General features: G+C 39.0%; 2 protein-coding genes across 2 annotated transcripts; both read left to right on the top strand.

Annotated features, from left to right (window-relative positions):
• Positions 1-20,930, top strand: LOC113010775 (cyclin-Y-like). The gene is made up of 11 exons (XM_026149980.2): positions 1-539; positions 12,892-12,966; positions 16,191-16,208; positions 16,492-16,526; positions 16,669-16,763; positions 16,853-16,888; positions 17,743-17,800; positions 18,149-18,268; positions 18,696-18,862; positions 19,250-19,412; positions 20,163-20,930. Exons 1-11 carry the CDS (start codon positions 386-388, stop codon positions 20,277-20,279), a joined length of 1,038 nt encoding a protein of 345 aa, XP_026005765.1. The 5' UTR covers positions 1-385; the 3' UTR covers positions 20,280-20,930.
• A 1,727-nt stretch (positions 20,931-22,657) lies between these two features.
• Positions 22,658-24,889, top strand: LOC145422038 (gap junction delta-4 protein-like). Its single transcript, XM_080293253.1, has 2 exons — positions 22,658-23,018; positions 23,303-24,889. The coding sequence occupies exons 1-2, from the start codon at positions 22,955-22,957 to the stop codon at positions 24,403-24,405; spliced, it is 1,167 nt and encodes a 388-aa protein (XP_080149379.1). The 5' UTR covers positions 22,658-22,954; the 3' UTR covers positions 24,406-24,889.
• The last annotated feature ends 106 nt before the right edge of the window (positions 24,890-24,995 follow it).

Raw genomic sequence — 24,995 nt, 5'->3', positions numbered from 1 at the left:
TCTCGGGATTTACACCCTCCCCGTCGCTGTATCGCGCTGACAGCCAGCCTCAACACCGATCCACACATCACCGTGCGCCCGTCGTCGCTCACATCATCAGCGGTGCTGCACGGGATACTCCGGGTTGTACTATTCCTGTGGTAGCGGTGTAGGTCGGCCCGTTATTTACTCTGGCTTCTAGAGAAGTGTCATCTTTATCTCCCGTGACAGCCTCACCGTGGACACCAAAGACTGACAGCATCTGTGGGCGCTACGATGGATGCTTCAAGTGCGCTCTCGTGATCTACGCTCACCGGCTCGGTGGGGTCGTTTCAGCTTCCGTTTCAAACGGAAAGGATAGATTATATGCACAGCTCCTGCCTGTACGCGCAGTGAACGGGTAAAGATGGGGAGCACGACCTCTTGCTGCGTGTCTGGGAGCCCCAAGCTCCGCAGAAATGCCCACTCGAGGCTGGAGTCGTACCACCAGGAGTCGGATATGAGTAGGGAGGAGACGGGATGCAACCTGCAGCACATCAGCGACAGGGAGAACGTTGACGGTAAAAACAAAACAAACAAACAAAACACCCTTTAAGGTGCCAACATTGCATTTTGCGCAATGACGATAAAAGATAAAAGTTTATGGCTGGTATAAATTTTTGGAATTAAACAAACAGCCTAATTGAAGCTAATTACACATATGTATAAATGAAATGCAGCTAATAATAACATGGAGTGAAACATTCAAATGTACCAGTTAGGTGCAGTAAACTAATGAAAATAAGTTATAATGAAAATGTTTTATTATTCCTGTGGGAAAGTTTTGAGCCTTTTCTATTCTGGTGACTCTGCTTAGTCTAAAGGCAAAAAGGACCCTCAAAACAACATAATAAAAAACATGTCACACCCATTTTCAAATCTTGAAAAATGAATCTGTAGCTTTCACATATCCACCTCTGCTCGCACTACTTATGTGTCAAAAAATACTGAATTGACTGCAGAGACATGTCAACCTTCAGTACAGCCGGGCACATGCATGGATCTGTGTGCATTTTCTTCTCATGTGGCACTGCAGAGAGATATGGAGCTGCAGAGAACATCCTGTCCGTGAGGGCAGGCGTCTTTGTGCCGGTCTTTGTTTTGCAAGCATGGTACGCAGCCCCCTCCACTGACACATGCTAATATGCATTACAATTGACCCATTCACGCTGGAAAGTGGCTACTAAATGGGCTGCCTATTTCCATCCAACAGCAAACCATTTCATATAAATGGTTTTTCTCAAAAACTGTACAAAATCACGTAAAGAGGTCGAATTTCCATGTTTACAGATGCATTTGACCTATTTTTTCCCCCTTTAGTCACTTTTAATTTATTTGACCTGCTCATCAAAGAGTTCTGAATCCTCTTCCACATTAACTGCATTCATGTTATACAGGATACAGCCTCATTATCTGTGCTTTTTAAAGAAGTCCCACATTCATAGTAGGTGCTCATTCTTAGTCATACATTTTGCCACTACTTGCTGGACAGCCCTGACACATCTGATAGCATCATCTTTCCTCTTTGCCATGTTTACAGTTCTGTGCTGATAAAGGATCTTCGCCCAGGAACACTTTGTACGGGTTATCATGTGAGGCGGGAAAAGAGGAAATTATTCTCACCTGCCGATCTAATCTTGTTTTAGATGTGTTGATTTCTTTTGCCAAATCTTTGCATAACTGCAAAGCTCAAGAAGAGCAGAAAACAACCCGAAAGAAGAAACATCTCAGCAGCACATTAGAAGAACCGTGTCTGTTGTCTTAAATCTGAGTGCACATGAATTAAAAACATTTGGAGCCATATTCCCTTACATATTTTGCTATAGGAAGCCTATTGACCTTCATTATTCACACTGAGTCAGCATGGTGAGAGACCTGCCTTTTATTGATCAGCGATGTCACTTCCTCTTGTAAAGATTCAACTTATGTTCTGCATGGTATTTGTGGAGACTACTGACTTGAGTGCTTTGCATTACAGCAGGGTAATGTTGATAATATATCTTCAGTATCTGTGACAAGGCAGCTTTAAGATCACTGAAAACATTGCATGGAGAAGTCGAAATCTCCCCCCCAATATGTTTTGGACCATTGCTTTAATCGGATGCATAATTGTCTGAGCGTGGAGGCAGATGCTCTTTCTAACGGAGAAAGAAAAGAGCCATGATGAAGATTCAGAGTCGACTGTCATTTCTGGTGAGGATAAAGATTACTCGCGCTGAGAGGCCGTCTGTCTCAGCGGTGCGGTGATTGAAACCGGAGCGTGTCTAATGTGTTCGGACTGTTATGAATTCACAGACAGATTAGTGGGCTTCATTAGAATCTGCAACATCAGAAAAAAAGAAAGAAGTCTTCGTCCCTTCCCAAAAAAGAGGCAGCTGTGAGCCTGTGTCAGAGCAGATACAAGAAGCCTCAAGGGACAGTTGATTGCCAAGAATTAACGCCTCAATTTAGAGCACGACATGCTGCTTTCAAATCATCGCGTGCCTCGTAGTGAATGGGCTGACTTTGCAGTATTAAATGGGAGTACATGTAGGGAGGTCAGGGTCAGTTATCGTTTTAATTTTTAATTAAAACAGAAAAATTGTTATCACCATTTTCCCAGAGCTCATCGTAACATCGTAAGATCGCGTTGTCTTTGTCGAAGCAGCAGATTTTCTTTGGTGTTTAATTTAATGTTGGATCTGACGGATCATTTGGCCATGAACTAACTACTATCCCTTGATTCTTGATACATCTGAATGAAGCTCGAAATGCTCTGATGTTGTTGGAGAAATGTGCTTTTTTTTCAGTTGTTGTTTCTCTCAGCTGACTTACAAACAACCAGCAATGCTGTCATCCATGCTTGTGGCTGTTTTCCTATGACTTTAGCAGGCTGATAGAATGTCTCAATTTTTAAAGCCCTTGACCGATTATTCTTCCTACTGAGCAAAAAGTTAGTTGTGCTTGAATTCAAAGTTCACAGAAATGAGAAAATGTTGTTTTGGTGCACAGAGGTTATCTGAGGATGTGCAGTGGTTTTCATCAGAGGCTTTCAAGCTGCTTAGAAGGGAATTAGAAGTTTTGTTTATGCAAACTGTTAGAGATAGATAAGAAAAGATCATGTTCCCCTGCATAGTAATCATAGAAGATTTTTAGTAACAGTAAATAAAATTTATTTATTGAAATAATCTCACAGAGGAGATTACATGTAATGTTTCTATCTTGAGTTTGTTATTATGGTAGGAAACCATAACTGTAATTAAATTTAAGCCCAGTTGCAATTATGGTTTCCTCCGATTATGAAAACAAGATAATCAAGAGAAAACCATTATTATACAGTGTTTGAGCTCTTTCTCCGACAGGCTTTGGCAGGCATAGTTCAGCCTGAGTTGTTTCAAATCACTTTGGTTTCGAGGAATCTGGAGAAGAACAACTAATACGAAAATCATGTTTGTTGAGTAATAATTTTATCTGAATTCAGATTTTTCTTTTTTGCTCGGAGGAAATTGCGTCTGACTTCTGTGTGTAGCGATCAGGAGAAATCCTAGACAATAAGAGAACTAGATGGATGTGAGAGAGGACCCAGAGTCTGGAAACGACGTGGTGGCGACTCAGTGATGAACAGAGGGTCTGAAGGGGAAGCGTGCTGGGATTGTTGAAGCTGGATGAGGGGCTCAGTGGTCACCAAATGAGAACAAACAGCCTATAGTGCAGGAAGACATACATAATCATAGAACTGGAAGGTCTTATAAATTATCTCCAAAGTATTAAAAAATGTTCAAAAAAGTATTTGAAGTAGAGATGTATGATTGTGCTTGGTCTATTAACTGAATAAAGTCCTCACGTAATTCTTTCCCCATGACATGAACTAGGTGAGTTGGCGTGAAACGACCAGATGCCTTTCTTGGAAATTCAGTTTGATTAAAATATCTTGATAGCTTGACTGATGTTTTTCCAGTGCCTCAACCTTAAACAGTTGTGTCTGAGTCAGTGTGGGCTATTATGTCACTTGGGGGATTTTAGTGTTAGAGTCCTGAAGTGACCTCCCAGCATGCTCTGTTTATAATGACAGATAAACGCTTCACTACATAACACCATCATTTCACTAACCTGGGACCTTGAATGCTGTCTTAAACTAAGCCGGTAGCTAGTTTCACAAAAGACAGCAAAGGAGAATTTCACTTGTTGCTATTTTGACATGCAAGGATGCATTTATTTTGGTGCAGTTCTCCTTACACTGGTTAGGAACCTACTTTCATAACACCAGTTTTAAAGATGAGCATGTCAAATGACACTGATTATTGCTGCTTTTTATCTTATTCACGCTGAACTGGCCCAATGCTCCTTCACATTTGTACTTTTTTAGCTGTTGTGATCTCACGAGGGATAAAGCTGGCTTAAAGCCTGAAATAGAAGCTAAAATGTTGAGAAACTGACATGTGGTTTGTGCTGTGAAAACATTCTGCATATATAGCGAGACACCAGTCCTGGAGGGAAAAGATAAAGAAAGTGAGAATGAGAGACAAAGCTGTCGCATGATCTGCCTTTCTTTGACAAAGCTGTCTGTGTTTCTCTATTAAAACAAGTCTTTCTGTTCCTGTAAGGCATCACACATCAACTCACATGCTTATATTTGTATGGGGGGTGGAAGGAAACAAAAATAAAATAAAATAATATATATATACATATATATATATACATATATATATATATATATATATTTATTATTATTATTTATGTGTATATATATATATATATATATATATATATATATATATATTTTTTTTTTTTTTTTTCTTTTTAAGATTTAGAGCAAATTAAGGTAGTCTGATGAACCTGGTGTTGTGGTAGTTTATTATGTTATCATTAAATATATATCTCCTAATGTAAAAGCAAATATGCATGTTTGTTACTCAAAGGCGTTTTACATTTATATCTACATAATCTACATCTATAAAATAGCAGAACATTTGTTTCCTTGTCCACGGCATGGCAGGTAAAGATCATGGTCGCTGTCATTTAGGTCTTAACACTGTCAACCAAGGTTCACACAAATGGTTAATTGAATAAAAGGATGAAAAGATGACAAGAAGGGGCAAAGGTTAAGTGCAGACAGACGTGGCTCTGCGACTTGACTTTGTGCAGGGCCATACAGCCCTAACTGAAATAAAGCCTCCTTTTGTTTGGGTTGTGTGCACTTGTGAAGTAATAATATGCTTAATCTTTTGATTTTGGCACTAGAGAGGTGAGTAGGAAACACTGAAAATCTAAAACCAAAAGCTTATCCTTTTACCAATTTACCTCCTTAGTTTTCTCTAAACCTCTATTTATTACTCGTAATCAACAGACACACAGTTTGTCTTTGTCTTCCAACCTTTTTCTCTTCTTTTATTCTGCCATACATTTTAATCATTGGGGCTCTTTCTATTGTTTCTCTTTTCTGATTTACACAGACTGAGAACAAAGCTACACAGACAGGCAAGACATGATTTCAATTTTAACTTCATTTTAAGCCAGTAGTGAGGTGTAACATTAAAAAAGGTAAAGTCAAGTCAGCTGATAATAAACCAGAGCAGTCAAATGAGACACACGAAGCTTATTCTCATAAAGAAGAGGACAGATGAGATGATATACTCAAACTGGTTTCTTGAACACGACAATGCGTTCACTGTGCTCAGATGTCCTCCACTGTTACCGGAGTTTAATCCAATATAGAGCCTTTAGGATGCGGTGGAACAGGATCCAGGATCATGGATATGCAGCCAATCTGCAGCAACAGTATGACAGCTGCGTCATGTCATGGACCAAAAATCAGTTTAAAATGCTTCCAGCAACTTTTTGAATCTATGACACAAAGAAATAGCTCCGAAGGCAAACTCCAGCCTAGTACTATCAACGTGTACCTAATAAAGTGTTTGGTGAGTGTATACTTGCACTGATGTCTAGAATGGAGCAACTGTGGAGAAAGATGACTGATCAAATGGTTAGTTAGTGTGGGAAGGGTACAGGGCAACAACAACAAGATAAATAAACTGGACTCAGGAAAATGAATACACCCACATCTTTAATTAAGTGTCTCATTATTACCACACATCCTTAAAAAAACCAAATCAGCTGCTCCTCATGTGCTCACAGCAGCCTAAACAAACAGCACATTTTGCCCTGTGAAGCTTTCTCATAAGAGGAAGAGGACTTATTTGTTTTATTGATGTAGACATGGGTGTGCCATCAGTAAATGAAACTTAGCCAGGAAACAGATTTTTAGTGCTTTTAGCAGCCAGTTCTGCTATAAAGCACATGCAATGCAAAAAGGTGTATAAATAGATATAAATTTACCAAATGGAAATTACGTTTGAAAAGTTGAGTTATAATTTTTATCTGAATGTCATTTTTTTTCTTCTTTTGCTTTGGGAAATGTCATCTGACTTCTGTGTGTAGAAATCAGGATTAATTCTTGACAATAAGAGGACTCGGTGGACGTCAGAGAGAACCCAGGATCTGGAAACAACGTGGTGACGACTCTGACAAACAGTGCTGTAAAACACTGCAATGCAAAAAAAGTAGATAAAGAGATGAAAACAAATGAGAGTTTTCAGATGTTTTATTTCTATTTTCTCTTGAAATTGTGTAACAAAATTTAAAAAAAAAAAAAACAGTAAGAAAAGTAACATTACAGAATATTGCTGAAGTGGCACAACATTCAATATATCCACTTCTTTCCACATCAAGAAGCATTACTATTTTTACGGCACTAGCAGTCATGTGTTTCCCCAGGGACATATGACTGGTTCAGCTCAACATGTTTGCAGAGCTGAAACGACTCAGATAAAGGAGTTAAAATATTCTAAAACAAAGAAAAAGATTACTAGGCACCCTTATTCTTCCTTTGGAGAAAAAAAGTCCATTCAGGTTGCTTTGAAGGAGAAAGTACTTGTTTGGCTTGCTGACTAGTAATGAGAGAGCAATTTGTCTGCCACTACACATCAAGACCACCTCATCCCACTAATTATCACTTCAAAAAGGTCTGCTTGCTTTGAGCTGCTGAGGCAGAAAACTCCTAAAAGACAGTCTCATTTAAATTAATGAGGACTTAGAGGAAGCTGTCAACTCTTGACTATAAAGCTAATCAGAATCAAAAGCACTTTCAAACTGACATGTCACCTGATTTTACCTTGTGACCAATCCCCTTCAAATTCTGCCAAGTCTTCCATGACACGTTTACTTATAATGGTTTTATCTTTCTTGCTGTAACTCATTTCCCAAACTAGTACTTATAGAATTTGGTCATTATTAAAGGAGGGAATAAATAAAAGTGTTACGATGAAGCAATATGCCAATACGTTTAGGTTCAGTCTGTGATATCTTGGCCTAAATGTGCAATTGATGCTACACGAAGCTGAAAATAAGGTTAAGCTCACTGCTTCGTGCATAGCTTCTTGACGAATCTCTCGTTAACCCAGCATGTCATGAAATACAGATCGAGGTGTACTGTACAATGAAGGTGTGATTAGCACTGGTTTTATTTATTCATTTTACTTTTGGTAAGGAGATTGCAGTGAATTTAAACACTCACCACTGGGAGTGTAATGATGCACAGTTGTCTGCGAATGAGAATCCTAAAATGGTAAAAAAAAGTTCAAAATTTAATTTACTAGCTGGACCCACATCCTTATTTTAGGATTGCCAGCGTTTTAAAGGCGAATGGCTTAATCAAGAATTGAGCTGCGGTTTGGGGAAAGCCTCGATGTGGACTGACGGCGGCTCCCGGGCCTGGCAGATCCCCGTGTGCTAACGAGAAGTGAAGAAGTGAAAGAATTGAAAAAAGGGGAGCAAGGGTGTGACATGAAAACAAGAACAAGCTTGTAGAACTGGGGGTCATATATAGATTAGATAAGACCCAGAAGGGGCGTGTTTGGAGGTGTGGTCCCAATCCTGAAAGTCAGATAATTTATCTCCAATAAATCTTACTTTATAACTTTTGTCCATAGTAGTCCCTATAGCATAACTGATGTGATTGTGTGTGTATACGTTTGTGCGTGTGCTTATGCTTAAGCTTATCAGTGCTTTCCCAGGGAGCCCCCCCCCCCCTTCTCTCCTGGGAATATGAAGCCATGTGTGTGTGCAAGTCCTGTTTGTTTAACTTGGTCTGATACCACTCAAAGCCAGTGGTCAGTGTGTGTGCGTTCAAATAGTGGATGGAATTTTGGAAAAAAAAACCTCTAAAACAAAACCAAAAAAATGAAAAAAAGGACCAAAAAAAGAAAACTAACTTAGAAAAGAATAAACTGCTCACACACTGCAGAACTCTAATCTTTTGAATTTAATGCATGTGCTGGTGTTGGACATTTTAAGAGTGCCCTCTCTTCACCATGCAATGAAAAGGCCTGATAAAGATGGTCAGCACCATCATAGATCACATTAATTGGCTGAGTAGGTTTAAAACATGTCTATTCAGGTGTATCAAAGATTATACTGTTAGATATTGTCTCAGGCATTATATATATCTTTTCTGGATTTGTCGAGATGTAATTCTTCACGTACTTGTTCTTATAAGTTTCCTTTTTGTTTTTCTAGTTAGTCTCATAACTCATGCAAAGACAATATGTATTACTCGCAGATGATTCATTTATTAACTGTTTTTCCAATGTAATACGTGGTTCTGTTTGAATATTATTATCACTGATCGCGGTCATATGACCTATCACAGTTTATTCAACATGGCGCCGCTCTGTGTTTCATTATCTGATGAAGAGCAGGTGTGTAGGAAACTTCATTCTCTACTTGATTTAGAGTTTGGCAGTGTGCGAAATGTTTCCTGAGATGCTGGTACTCAGAAATCCCTTGCTCTGCTGTTTGAAATGTGGGTAAGGTCCTTCAGAAAGCGATTTCACCTCAGCATTTATTTATTATTAAACACATTCATGTACAGTACATGAATTTAGACAACGCTGCTAAGAGGAAAAAACAATACACATGACTGAACAGTGACCAGAATTACTCTCTGCATGGGAGCGAGTGAGTTTTCATGCTACCACAGACTCCAACAATAACAGTGGCATCACATTCATAACAGTGAACTTTAGATCCTGCTCAGGCAGGCTCTAAAGTTAACAGAGGCAAAGCTGCTCTTAGTGTAGACATGGTCATAAGATAATAAGTCATGGGTGAAGCTTAAATGCCGCAATACAGATAAGAAGTAAAGTAAAATAAGTCAAAATGAATGTGTGAAGTAACTTTCAAGATAAACATCAGAATGTGCTTCACAAGAAGAACTCAATTTATTATTTAAAACTGAAAGTCATCCAATAAGATTTCAATTAATTAAAAAAAACAAACAGCCAATCTTAACTTGTCTGAACATTTAATAAATTCGTTTTTATATGGAAGGACCTATAAGTTTATGAACAGTAACCCTAAACAGTAACCCTTAGCATCTAGATTCAGTGGTAAAACTAACATTATTAAAGGCATAAAAAATAAATATTTACCTTGAATGGATGAAAAGGACCAGAAGATTTTTGTTTTGCCTGAGCTTTTGGCTATTAGATAGAAAGTTGTTGGACTTAAAGAGCAGAATTGGAGAAATTATTAGCATTAATGTGTCCTTAAAACAAAACAGCAGTACATTGTTGCTGAGGCTGCAACATTCAATACTCCAAATATAACATGTACTTCTACAAAAATTGATGCATTAATACTTTTTGCAATAAATTTTCCTCCATAAGGTTTAAAAAGTAGCAAATCAGACACAGTGTTGGAAACAGTGTAGTGCAGTAGTGGACTGGCCTGTTAAAAGTATGGTGCCTGTTTTTAATCCATTATGTAAGAGTAGTGAGACAGACAGGTAAGTTTGCCAGCTGATAGGTTAGCTGAGCTCCTCCTGTTTCGGTGTGCCAAAGCAGACCACAACTCTCCGTTAAGTTTACTTGAGGTGGTGAATATCATGTGTCAACACATGACACCAGCTACTGTACACCCCGGGAAATCCAGCAGGTTGGCCTAGAGGGACCTAGAGGTCCTGTGAGATTGATTCAGAAGTGCTTCTGCTAGTCAAAAAACACTTCAAGGACCTTGTGAGACCAACAATGTTTAAATGTTACATCATCTTTGAACCACAGAAACAACTAGAAAAGTGAAAGCGGTTGTCTCTCTGTGTCAGCCCTGTGTAAGGCTGGACACCAGTCTGCCTCTCACCCTACTGCAGCTGGGATAGGCTCCAGCCTCCCATCGACCCTGAATTGGAAAAGCAGAAGAAGATGGATGGATAGATTTTCTTTGCTATATTTTATAGTCCTGCTGACTAATGTGGCCTTGCCCCAGGCCTACTGGTTTCCTGGAAAGATTCTTGACTGTGGCTCCACCATTGTTCTCTATGCAGTAAAAAGCAGAGTTAGCGGTGTGTGACTGGAAGACTCAAACTGACGCATGCATCATATGTTTGACACAGCAGTGGTACATTTGAGAAATCACTCCACCGTGATACAAAGGTATGTGTGTGTGTGTGGGGGGGGGGGGGGGGGTTCCTAATAGTAATAAATTGCAATAAATAAATTGCTAAGTCTGATCTTTATAGAAATGGCAGTATGACGTTGACATACTGGGAACAGGTCAAAGTCTGTGATCACAAATGCAGCAAAGTGAGCGAAAAGTCAAACTACAGCTCTCATGCATCATGGCCTGACTAAAATATATTGTGAAAGGACTGCTACTTAATGCTTTCCTACTCTTTCTTACTACAAGCCTCATCCACCCACTCTCAAATACACAAACATGCTTTTCTTTCTTTTTTTATGTTTTAATGTGTTTTTTTGTCCCGTGTCGGTTGTCACTGGGATAAAGTTTATATATTTTTGCACCCTTGTGCTTTCTTGGCATGCTTTCTTTTAAGTTTCAGACAAATTGAAAACCAGTTAAGCTACCATTTAAACTGCTCCTGACTACTGTTACATAAGGTGCTAACTTGACACAAATCTAATCCAAGCTGGGTCCATTCACCCTGGTGGATTTCAGAGGCTTTTGGCGAGACCAAATCACATGTGCAGCTGTATATTGTAAGAAAGCAGCAGGGGAAACAGCAGCACAGCCCGAACTAATTAGGAGATGCCTAATTTGATTAATATTATTCTGGAATACATGAATAAAATGAATCGTTGATTAGCCTAACCTTTCGGCATCAACCAGTTCATCTGTTAATGCTGTTTTGCTGTTTTTTTCTAAGACTAGAGTTCATTTGAACTTCAGTTGTTACTTTATGGACAGAAAAAGCTTAAACTAAGCAGACTTGTATAACAGGCTTCTAGTAAATCCTACCTGCATCTTAGCTATTTTTACTTTTTATTTTATTGCACACAACAGGAGGTGTTTGTCAAAGTCTGCTGTTTTGCAGAACTGCTGTAATAAGTGAACGTTGTTTCTCCCTGTACAAAACTATTCAAGCAATTTAATTTGTTACTGTAATTGTTATGCAGTGTCACAGCTGTTTTGTTCTCATTTTAATTTACCAGCAGTCATTCGTAGTCCAGCAGTTGCTGGGGCTGGGACAGATGATCAACCATGTGTCCCTCTTGCTGTCTGCATTATAATCAAATAGTCTGGATTTCAATCTGGGGCTTTTCCTGTCGTATTGTAGGAGACTGCATGCCGGGAATGTTTAAAAGCTGACATCACCAAAAACAGGCTCATAAAATGTTTCCAATTTGTTGCAGGACACTACAGGATTTGTAGTGACGAGTTAAGTGAATAATAGCAGATGCTGTACTTGTATCATTTTTGGTGTTGCTTATTCAATTTTGTCATCTGACTTCAATTACTCTCAAATATTTATGCACATGATTGATACGCACGTGATTTCGAATGCCGGGATTTGTTTTTAGATGTGCTGGGTGTGGAAATGATCGCTCGCTGAAGAGAGAAAGCTTCTCACTCATAACAACTGTGCTCTCTGTTGTCAGAGTAGCTGATGTTATCGGCAACGAACAAGGCATGAAAGGATTTTTTGGCATCTGTTCTGAGTCCTGCTGTATAATATGCGTGCACAAATGCCTCGCTGGCCCATGCCTTTAGGCCATGATGCAATCCAGATTAGCTCTGGATGGGAATGATTCATGCCCGGATTTATTAGAGTAGAGGAACAAAAAACAAAACAAAAACCGCACACAGACTTACAAGAGTAACGCCTGTGATTTAAATCAGACTAAACTAGTCATCCTTTATGAGCGAGTCTTCTTATTTGCTGGTTTCTCTGCCACTATAAAAAAGGAGCCCGACCAGAGGTGTGTTATATTGATGACTGCTTGTCGGCCAATGGTGCACGGCTGATTGCCAGAATTTTGGCAAGGAGGTGAAACGTGGATAGAGGGAGAAAATATTACAATTCATTTAAAAATGCAAAATATGAGCTTGGAGGAGCGAGTGCTCTCTGAGCAGCCTTTTAGTTTAATTTCATTTGCAGTATTAGGCATCTGTAGGAATCTATAGTCCTATAACATGTAAGTATTTGCATGCTAATATATTGATAATAATATCAGTTTATACACCAAAGTTGGTTAAACTTGGTAATGTAGTAGATCACACATTTGACTAACAAGCAAAAGATCCCTCCTGGGAGGAGACACACATCCTTTTGGGGTTTGCCTCATGAAGGGCGTCCTGCATAGAAATCTACAACGTGAAACATGCAGGGCTACCTGCTGTGGGACCCCATTGTGAATCCGCTAAAAGTAGTAGCCTTGGTTTAGCATTTGTGCAAATTAAACACAACATATGTCTGGAGCATGTGTGAATGCTGCACTGAAAAACATTGTGTTTTTTCTACTGTCGTGTTTTTTGGGTTTTTTTGATCATCTTTGATATTTCAGGAAGGCGTACATATTCTTTGCTCTTTGTTTTTGACAGAGTTGAATATGGAGTACAATCCATCAGACCATCCACGGGCGAGCACAATATTCCTCAGCAAATCACAGAATGACGGTGAGTGGCTTGGTTTTATAGAATTTCACATAACAGGAAATTTGTCTGTTTATTAGGGTTTTTCGGTTCTGGTAATTAAATAATTTAATCACATTTGATACTCACTTGAGAAAGAAATATAGAGAAGGTCAGAAAGAGTTGCATTGTGTCTTTTTATAGATCTAGAGGAAGCATATGATAGGATGCCAAGAGACAATCTGTGGTACTGCATGAAGAAGTCAGGCAGCAAGACAGTGGTGAGGTGTATGATAGCAATGACAGATGGGTTCAAGGTGGGCGTGGGATTCAATTAGGAATTGGCTGCGAGTCCCTTTTTGTCTCAATTGTTATGGACAGGTTGACAGATGAGGGTTAGTCGGGAGTCTCCGTGGACTATGATGTTCACAGACAACATTGTGATCTTTAGTGAGAGTCAGGATCAAGTGGAAGAGAGCCTGGAGAGGTGGAGGTATGCAGTGGAGAGAAGAGGTTTGAAAGTCAGTTGTTATTGAAGGTAGATGTGTTCAAATACCTGGGGTCAAACATCCAAAGCAACAGAAAGTGCACAAGAGAGGTAAAGAAGAGTCTGCAGGGAGGGTGGAGCCGGTGGAGATGAATTTCAGAGGTGATTTATGACAGAAAGACAGCAACAAAAGTGAAAGGAAAGAAATACAAGATGGAAGTGAGACCTACAATGTATGGTTTGGAGACGACGGCAAGAAGACAGGAGGTGGAGCTGAACATATTATGATTTCCAAGGACGATGAATGTGGAGATGCCAGACAAAAAAGAGACGAGGAAGGCCACAGAGAACATTCATAGATGTACTGAAGAAGGACATGTAGAGGGTTTGTGTGACAAGGAGCAATGTTAGGACAATGTGAGACAGAGACAGAAGATCTGCTGTGATGATCCATAAAGGGAGGAGCTGAAAGACACGTAACAGGTTTCCAGTGTTTATTTTTGATGTAATTATATACAAAAAGACAAAAACCCAACATTTAGAAAGCACAGTTTGCAAAAAACATACAGATAGTGTTGTATATTTCAGAACACAGTTTTGGCTTTATTGACGTTAGCCTGACACGCTGCACTTCCTGTTATCAGCACTGCAAGTTGCTCAAATGCAGTCACAATAAAGAGGGTGTGGGGAAAAGTCTGGACACGTAAATGTTTGCAGCCAGCTGAATTTGTGCTGTTGCATTAAGACTTTTAGCTTCCTGTTGGGGAAAGCTTGCACATATAGAGAGAAAGTGTTACTAAGATCCATTAACGTCCCAGCATGAGATTGTTGTTGTTGCTGGAATTTCAGAAACAACTAAGGATGCTTGCTTTTTATTGCTTTTTAATATTTTATATTGAATTGAATTTCTTTTTGTACGAAGCGTATGAACTTGTTCATGTAGAGAACATCCAAGTGACATTTGATTAATGTTCCTCCTCCAAACAAAGAAGGAATAAAATGATGTGAGATGTGAGTTTCTTTTAAAATATAATCATTGCTTAATATCTGCAACATTTAGAAACAAACTCCATCTTTTTTGTGGCTTTAAACAAAAAAAAAAAATGGTGCTTTTATAGCTTTCTTTTCTGAAGTCAAAGAATCCCCTAAAGACATCAGTGTTAAATAAATTATACTTGCTGATATTGCTCATGTAGTCACAGAGTGATGTAAGCCTTTGTGCCTCTGAGCTGTTTTATTATCCAGAAATGCTCCAAATATAAAAGCAGTGTTTGCAATTTGTTTTTAACTCTGTCTGCTTTTGGTCTTTTCATATTATCTCTTGTACTAAAAATACAATGCAACACTAGCTCTATCCTTTAATACAGGAATGAGCCTCAACCAAGTCTCAACCAACACCTCATTTCTTAATATTTAGTTAGAAAAATGCAAACAACATGCAGCATTTTACTGAAAGGTGCAAATTCACATTGAAATACAGGATGTAAGACAAAAACAGAGTTTGTGCTATTCAGTGTGCTTGAAAGCCAATGTTTGAATATTTGACCACCTTTATTCTTCAGCACAGCCTAAACTCGCTTTAAGTGGTGTTAAGTGGAACCCAAGTTCCCTGAAGGATATTACAAAAGGCATCTTTGGATATTGGCTGCCTTTTGTTATGTTTGTTGTCCATTTGTCATTGCCCCTTTTCCTCTTTTTGGGAATGACCTTGTTGGCATGGGCATAACTTTGTGCTGAACATTAGGGGGGGGGGGGGTGTCAAGATCTCTGTCTAAATAAATAAATAAATCTGGGTAAATTCCCAGATGATTAAACATGCAACTATTTTGCTGGTAATACCTGAAATGAGTAAAGAAAATCAACAGCCTATTTATGCAAGATAGTTCATAATTTTATTGAGGGGGTTACATTGGTTGGGTCTGATTATTGGGGGGGTCATAACCCCCCTAACCCCGCTGAAAATTACGCCCCTGCTTGTTGGTGCAACACTACAGTTTTATTACTGCGTGTTTCTCAGTTTCACCTAAAATGAGAACAAATTATGCGTTTTTGTAACAGACTGCTACTAACAATGTGCCTACAGATACAATTTAAAACTGGTTTATACAGGAAAATCATCATTATACAAAGGCTGAACTAAAAATGAGCGACAACACAGCAGCCAGTGTCTAAAGACAAGAAAAAAGACCTTTAGAAGGACTGGAAAACTATTGCCTGAGGCCACTTTAAAAGAATTACACATCTGTCTCCTTGAAAGCAAAATATTAAGAAATGAGTGATGGCTCATGACTGCACAGCTCTGTATTTTGTTTAAAATTCATAGTACTTGGCTTATGAGCATAAAAATGTTGGACAAGTTCTTCAGCTGCTTATGACAGATTGCTTTTGCAGTAGAAGCTTACTTAAAGAGTGATCTTTTTGTCTCAGGTACTTATTTTAGTACTAAAAGTGCTGACACTGTTCCCAGAGAAAAGCCAAAATGTGTGACACAAGTGAGACAAAAAGCAACAATAAATGACTTTATCAGAGATTTCCTCTTTTGTAAGGATTTATTTTGACCCCTTAGATGTATCTCACGACCCTCAGGGATGCCCTCACTGTTATCAGAACCCAAACCATATTAGAATATTTAGGCATTAACATGGTGACATTAGAAATGTTTGTTTGATGATCATTTATGAGGACGTTTTGCTTTGCCCTACAATGTATGCCATTTGTTTCTTTAAATGAATCAGTGACTCTCATGCAAAGAAATAAGGCTGTTGCTTCCTCTTTTTTTCAGAGGTAGCATACAGGACTGGTGAGTAGTGTAACTTTGTCTCCATCTAGTGGCAAAACTGCACATTTCCGCCTCTGTGTCGCAGCTCACTCTTTACTTTTACCCTTTAACACGTCCTTTAACTGTCTTTTCTCAGCAATTTATTGCAACCTTTTTTGCTAGCTGCTATTAACACTTTGCTAATAGTGTTTAGTGTGTTTTACAGTGTTTTACATTTGGTGGGCTTTGTGTTTGGCTTTTTTTTTTCCTTCTGGCATTTTAGGAAAAATTACAGATGTTGAATGTCTTCTATTTATTTTTACAGTGCGGGAGAAAAGAAAGAGTCTCTTCATCAATAATGTGAGTGCACAGATTTTTCTGCTATTTTTTTCTTCTTCTTTATTCTTTTTGTGCACATTACCCTTGCATGCTATAGATGACACCAAAACATGTGAATTCTAATAACAGTCTTTTGTTTGTGTGTGTGTTTGTGTATTTGTAGCACGGAACTTTGAGGCGCAAATACAGCTCCTGCTCCACCATCTTCCTGGATGACAACACAGTCAGCCAGCCCAACCTCAAATACACCATCAAATGGTTGTAACACCAGGAAGGAAACATTTGTATTTTTTTTTTAACCTACATGCTTTTCTGATATTATTATAAACATTTCTTTCTGTCTACAGTGTAGCATTGGCAATATACTACCATATAAAAAACAGGTAAGGATTCTCATGTTACCTAAAGACTGCCAGTTAATATCTGGGCATCTGATATCAAGGACAATATATTCAGCTTATCCCAAAATCTAAAGGCAGAACTGCTGCCTATTCTGAATGGTTTATTTGTGCTTCTTTGTCTTTTTTAAGCTTTTTATGATGAATGCACAAAATTACATCTAAAATTCAGCACAGTTTGAAGTCTGTACTTATGTTTAATCTTCTCAAAGTGTCAAGGGTGTCTGGACTGTTGAAGGATTCAATGTGAGGGATGCAAGACATAAGAGTTATCAGAATAAAACAGGATGAAGAACTTCTAGAACTGAAACAAGAATGCACTAAAGAATAACTAAGAACAAACTAATTCAGGAGGGAAAAAATAAGGACGTTGCTAAACAAAATCTGGAAACCAAAACAGAAATCTAAACTTCAAGTCCCAGAATAACACGTAAAGAATTCCAAACCCCACGTAATGACAAACGGCAGGACCTTGACGAGTGTATACTTCTGTGACAGTGATCTGTGTTTTTGGATTTAAGGAAGCTTCAAACTGTTCAGACTCTTCTTGAAACTGTTTCAGTTGCAGTGATCTTTATCCATAACGTAGCCATAATAGTCAACTTTAAAATAGTTAATATGTATCTCTTTACCCAAAACTCCATGGCATTTACAGTTTGTGAACATCTCTGTTTTTGCTACGGTAGTAGCTCACTGTGGCTAGCACACTGAAGCGTACCCTGCCTTTCGCTCTGTGATAACTAGAATAGGCTCCAGGCTCTTTGACCCTGGATTGGATGAGTGTTTGAGAAAGTGGATGGATAGAAGACGGGAAAAATAAATGTTTTATTCCTTTTCAGAGATGCAGACGGTGGGACGCTATTAGATATCTTTGATGAGAGGCTTCACCCTCTCTCGGTAAGATAAGCGATTTCATTTTTAAATCTGTTGACTATCCTGCTGCTCGTTTTGACAAACCTGTGCCAGATGTTCTGTTGTATTTTTAATGCACCTTGGTAGACTCTGGTTCTGTGTGTTAAGATTTTTTTGTCTCCCATTTTAAACCCTTTATTTTTGCTCTCACCGTCTGTTGCTTCATTTTCACTTGCGCACTTTTCTTTATGTCTTGTTGTCTTTCTCACCCTACTCTCTGTTTTGGCTTTTCTTCCTCCTCGCAAAATTGTCATCCACCATCATCCACTTTTCTCACTTTGCCTGATGGTTGTTCTTCTTTTATCCAATCTCTGCCTCCCTTCATTTATCCAGAAATCAGAGGTTCCACCGGACTACAATCAACACGATCCGGAGCAGAAGCAGATTTACCGTTTTGTCAGGACACTGTTCAGTGCTGCTCAGCTCACTGCTGAGTGTGCAATTGTCACACTGGTGAGGCTTATTTATTTGTGTATTGCCATTAAATAATGCATTAAAAAAAAAAAAAAGGTATCTTCATGACACTTTGTCCCCCTAAGGTGAGATAAGATGGACCTTTCAGTTGTGCGCACACAGTTTGTGTTTAGGCCCCCGGGAAATTGCAGCCTGATATGTTCCGACAACCCAGGCATGTGTGCAAATTGTTGATGAGACTATGCATCATAACTACTGTGATGCATGTGACTATTGTGGGCTCTGAGAGATCAGTGATGAATGTAGTTTGTCATACAGGGGGAAAAAAACCCCAATTGTTTACCTCCCAACACTATTAGTTAGATCAAATCAGGTTCTGTTAGTAAACTGTTTTTTCCATGTTAATGATTATCTGCTGCTTTAATTTTCTATCTAGTTTTCAGTCTTTATCCATGTGATTGTGCAGGTTTATCTGGAGAGGCTCCTGACCTATGCAGAGATTGACATCTGTCCAGGAAACTGGAAGAGGATCGTTCTGGGTGCTATCCTGCTGGCTTCCAAAGTCTGGGATGATCAAGCTGTCTGGAATGTCGACTACTGTCAGATTCTCAAGGACATCACAGTAGAGGACATGTGAGTGATTAGCATTAAGGATGGGAATGGTCTTGAAATTTAGGATTTTATTCGAGGTTTAAGGTTTGATTTGGGAGTCGGTTGGGGACTGGGTCAAAATTTTAAAAAAGACAGAAAAGAAAAACGACAAGCAGCAAGAAAAACCGAAACGATGCTCATGAGATTTGGTGTGATAAGCTTCTTCATCAAGTCATGGATTTAAATCCTCAAGGTTTCAAACAAATACATAAAGAGAATGAAAGACTCAACAACACCTAACTTTGAACTTTGAAAGATGATTTGTGATTTCAAGGAGCCGTTTTTTCTTCTTGATATCACAAAGAAAACATCTTTAAAAAGTCACTGGGGGAGTGCACTGACACAGAAATTGTATGATCATGCGACCAGGAACGAATTGGAGCGACAGTTTCTGGAGCTGCTGCAGTTCAACATCAACGTGCCGTCCAGCGTCTACGCCAAGTACTACTTTGACCTGCGATCTCTCTCAGAGTCGAACAACCTCAGCTTCCCCCTGGAGCCGCTCAGCAGGGAGAAAGCTCAAAAACTGGAGGTGAGACGTCACCGTTAAGGTTTCCATCCGAATTTTTTTTCTTTCTTTTCTATCCATCAAATTACTACATTTTCCCCTTGATTAGTAATCGATGAAAATAAAGAAACTCAAAGCCAATAAATATAGGAGTTATAAATTGTTCCAGATTGTAACAATTCAGCTTTGCCCGATTGCCACCATTATTTCTCAGGGTTAGCAACATAGAGAAGGGAACTAAAGGGATAAGTCAAGTACTGCATTTATTAAAACTAGTTAACTAAAAAGAACCAATTATGTAGCGTGGAGAGACTTTGCTCCTGTAGAGCCTGCTGGCTGTAAGAGACTGTGCATGTCGGAGGTGTCACTGACTGATCAGGGCAACTAATTGCTGATTGGGCTTTCAATTTTGTTTGTATAGCGCCAAGGTGCTTTATTTTGTAAGGTAAAGACTCCACAATAATACAGAGAAAATCCCAATAATCAGACGACCGTCTACGAGCAAAGTACTGGGCAACAGCAGGAAGGAAAAACTCCCTTTTAAGAGGCCGAAAGGAAGAAAAAAAACAAGTTTAGCAGGATAGGACAATTACCTTTACAGATCTTCCGGTGTATTGAAAATGTGTAAAGGGGCGTCAAATTGCACTATTTACTTTTAAACAAGATTTGAAAAGTTTTCTAGAAACTAAAACGTTAATGCTTCAATCACATTAAAGCCCTGCACGCAGCCAAATGACAACGATATCTTAAAATTCCTTTATGCCCTTTTTGCAGGCCATCTCCAGGCTATGTGATGACAAGTACAAAGACGTGCGGAAAGCTGCCAGGAAGCGCTCGGCGAGCATGGACAATCTATGCGGGATCCGATGGGTTCCTGCAATCCTCTCTTAACCACTAATATGCTGTCATATAGTGAAGAGTGACATCGTGCTACAGACGCTGCCTGAAGGAGAAAACGTGTGTTTGTGCTCAGTGGAAGTGTGTCAGTGTGAATGGACCCAGGATGCAAAGCTACATTCTGGAACAGCGAGTGTAACCTGGCACCATCCAATGGACCTGGAGTCAAGAATCGCAAACTACAGTTTAAGCGAACAAGACGTGTTTCTACTTTAACTTAATGCCTTCATAGTGCCTCGATATTTTTGTACTGTAAGAGGGAAGGGAGTTACTGGTTGCCACGTCAACCATTCAAAGACATTCGGAGACAACTCTAGTTTTGGAGTATAAAGGAAATCCAGGACAAGACAAAGGTCTGAAACTTTTGAGGACATGGCATTGTCAACCTGTCTCAATGTAAAAAGTCTCAGTTCGGCTTTCTGGTTTTGTCCAGACAAATCTCTCGGTTTTAACTAGCTTCAGAGATTCTAAATAACCTGTCTTTCAGATAACCCTGCGTATTATTTATTTATTTTCTAAGTACTTTTCAACATTTTCAACTGTGTTTGGCAATTAGTAGTGTAGCACAGGACTTTCTACTGGTTATTTATTTCTTTGATGGGAGTAAGAATAATAAAGATTTCTTCTCTGGAAATATTCAAGGTTTACAGTTCTAGTGTACCTCTTTATGCTCAGGTAGTCTGGTTGATATGTCGATTGACTGTAATGCTCCTCATTTCAGTTATTGGGAGGATAAATGAGATTAGATAATGAAATAAACACCATAGAAAGAAAGGGCTAGAATACATTTAAAGTATCCCTATAGATGTATCAGTATAGCAAAAATCACCAGGTTTTCCTTCAGTAACATGACTCCACCAATTCAAAAGCAGGAGACAGCACGACCCTCTGCTGACATCTAGTGGTTATTTGAGGTGTTGCAGAAAAAGGCTGCCAGTCCAGGGTAGGACTGGACGAAGTTACGTGTTACCTTACGTGTTAACATTACTTCGAAAAAGTATCTGCAACACATGTTTCAGAGAAAATGTTTCCTATTATCCCAAATAATCCACATTTCTTGCAGTGAACCGTCTTTATAGACGTTGTAGTCAAATTATACACAGTAATTTTTGTTACTGGCTGAATGGGGAAAAAAAAGAGAAAAGATAGGTGAAAAGATGGAAAGTTGTTTTGTACTGAACATTTATTTAACAAAACAATATCCATTTACTGTCAAACTCAAATGTGCTGTTGCTACTTAACAAAATGTTTTATAGTCAAGTAAAATTTAATGTCTAACTTCAAACAAAGAGAATGACATAACTGGTCTGATAAGTGCACTGACCACTGGATGCTGATCTATTGCAGATGTGAGGAGGCTACCCAACATTCCTTTGTTTATATATGTTCAGTATTATAGCATTACTGACTGTATATATCACATTTACTGTTCATCTGGAAAATCTGGTAAAAAGCCCCGGTCTCATGAGCTTCATGCTCAGTGTATCCTACCCTGGCTACTGTCTTTATTACAGTATTAACATGTTCTTGGATGGATGCTTGAAGGACTTGCTGACATGTCTGGGTTAAAGGGTTTCTGTTTTGCAACTTCTCAAACCCTGTGAAACCCAAAGTTCCTCAAATATAGGGGTAAGCCAAAAAAAGAGAGCCGTTTTCCTTGTGTTTGATGAGGTCATTTTTGTAGTTATACAAGTTTTCACAGGACATGTTAGTAAGATAGCACGCAACTAAATAACAATATGAACCAAAGAAAAGTGTATTAATTGTATGACTGCAACTTCACAAATATCTAATGCCTCAAATCCCACAAAGTTCTTCTCTCATACCCCAAAATATTTTTTTTTATTAGAAGCAAAGTAAACACAGGTCTTATCTACTAGTTATGTATGATTGGTAGTCTTTGATCATCAACAACGTGTCCTTGATAAAGGGTGTCTTGAATCCCTGTGTTTAATCATGACAAGCTAGTACTACTGCTTAATCTTTAAATTTCCACTCACCTTTAAAAACTTTGTTTTGTAATTTGGTTTTTCTCATTTGGGCAAGATATGAATTTTTCCATGTTTCTTTTCACCTCAGTGTCTCAACGCTAAAGCAGTAAAATATAGAAATATAGTGTAGTTATTTTGGAAATTAACTTTGTACAGTGTGTAAAGAGTTCAAAAACTGAAACAGGTTAAATTTAAGTTATTTATGGATGTGACTGATTTGTGTTTTTAATTAAAACAAAATATTCTCGTTTGATAAGTCGTTGTCCTTTAATTATTTTTTATGGTCATGTTATAATTATGCTTCTGGTGTTATCTAATTAGTATCAAATTAATTATTTTGTGGTGTGACTGCCTGTTTCACTTTAGCGGATGATTAACAGATAACAAACCTGGCCATGTGTGAGTGTGACGGCCAGTTTCCAGTAAAGTTGACTTGTACCTAGACATCCCAACAATGCTTTGATGGCAGCACGGTAAGAATAGCTCTCTCCGCAGGTCCTGTGCTCTGCAGACAGGGTAAGAGGCACTATCAGCGCGTTAGAGGTCAGTGTGTTTAGTGGGAAGCGCTGACGATCAGCATTGTGATTTTAGAAGCAAGTTAAAGGAGAGAGCAACTCGGGGGACATCACCTCGAAACATCATCAGAAGTCGGACTTGCCAGTTTAAAAGAGGCGTTGAATGAGGATGATGGGGGCAAAAGAGATATTCTTCATCACTATAAATCAAAATGTGTCCTTTATTGGTAAGTCGGTGTGGCAGAATATTCAAATTAACGAGTGAAATCATTAAAACGTTTTCATGAATTATTTGTGTATAAGCGGGTGCTTTATAATGATTTATCACTCTAACACGACAAAAGGATTTCCTGTGACAATTTACTGTTGCTATTATTTTTAAATTACTAACATTAATACATTATATGCTTATTTAGCTGTATTTAACTTTACTTAAAAAATACAGCTTCTTATTAGGCATTGAAAAGATTTGGTAGCACATATTCAGACATATTCACCATCTTCATTACAGGCAAAACCTGGTGGGTACTGATGTTGGTTTTCCGTCTGCTTGTCCTCCTCCTGGCCGGCTTCACGCTCTTTAGTGACGAACAGGACAGATTTAACTGTAACACCATGCAGCCAGGCTGCTCTAACGTGTGCTTTGATCTATTTGCTCCCGTCTCTGTCCTCCGTCTCTGGCTCTTCCACCTTACTCTTCTCGGTCTTCCCCATTTGATGTTTGCCACCTACATCATGCACAAAGTTTTGTCATGTCCCTATTTTGGAGGTTTCTACTGGGGCAGGAGTCGAGGAGGCTCGCCTTGCAGCGAGAATTCAGAATCCTCGAGAGAGTCGTCCTCGCATAAAGCCCTGCTTCATGACCTCCCACTTGGGAGGTCATGCGTGGGAGCGCCACGCTTCTACGGCGCTTACTTCATAGTTATAATTCTACGAATTCTTCTAGAAGCTATTTTTAGCGCAGCCCAGTTCTTTCTCTTTGGTTTGTCGATTCCTAAGAGTTTCCTCTGTTATGAGGCTCCCTGCACATCTGGAGTTGAATGCTACATATCCAGACCAACAGAAAAGAACTTAATGCTCAACTTCATGCTCTGCGTTGCGTTTTTATCAGTCCTGTTAAGTTTGGTTGATTTGGTGAACTCTGTGAAAGCAATGCTGAGGTGGAGGAGGAAGAGGGAGATGCTGATGGAGGAGATAAGTAATAGAGAGCAAAACAGCATGTTTAGAGTGGCAACTGTGACAGAAGACACTGATATTCTTTTAACCAGACGATCCAGCCCAAGTGGAAGCTCAAAGGTGAATGGCCTCAGAGATGAAAAACCTGCTGATGGAGTTGTGGCAAATAGTGGACTTTTTCAAATGAAGGCGAGTGTTGGGACCACGGTTAGAACTAGTGCAGCTAATGACAAGAGGCCAGAAAATACAGATGGCAAAGAAGTGAAGCCTCGGTCACCCACAAGCACATCAGTGTCATCTCACTTTGCCCCTCAGCACCACTTAAAACCTCCACTGTTCTCTCAAACAGACAAGGAATCACCAACGAACCCCAGAGCAACAACACCAATCCGGCAGTGCCGTAACGACGGCTCTCAAGACAAGAGAGCATGGGTCTAATTGGCTGACCGTGGCTGTTCATTATTGGCCCTGCACACACATTTACCTCATTAACAAAACCAAATATTTTGTTAGATGTGAATAAATAAATTCTTCTTTACCAGGAAGTTCTGGGAATTATGGACTAATAAAATTTACAGTTGATAAAATACTGTAAATTCTGAAATAGGGACCTCATAGCGAGAGCCCTGCAGCTTCCTCCAGCTCTACAGAACTTTATTATCTTTTAGCATGTTGTTTTGATTTGATGACCACTCCACTCTCATAAAATGTGTTTATCCTTTTAATTTTGCAGAAAAATAAAGTTAGAAACCTAAAGTTGTTTTTCTACTAATGAATACAGATATTGTTGGAGATTAACACCAGAGCTAAAAGGAGAAGGAAAACGGTCCTAACCATGCTGTAGTGCTTCTCTATACATGTAAACACAAATGCTAACTAACATGTACATCATGCCAACATTAAAAGAACATAATGTGTCAGAGTTTTGCTTTACATTTTCTTCAATTTCCTCCAAGTGGCTCAAAATCATTTAATGCTGCTTTAAAACACACAGTGCAGATTTTGTATTTCAGCATGTCAAATGTTAC

This window comes from Astatotilapia calliptera, chromosome 18 (genome assembly GCF_964374335.1).
Source record: "Astatotilapia calliptera chromosome 18, fAstCal68.1, whole genome shotgun sequence".
Taxonomy (NCBI): domain Eukaryota; kingdom Metazoa; phylum Chordata; class Actinopteri; order Cichliformes; family Cichlidae; genus Astatotilapia; species Astatotilapia calliptera.
The sequence above is the reverse complement of the archived record's forward strand: the minus strand, read 5'-3'. Positions and strand labels throughout refer to the sequence as shown.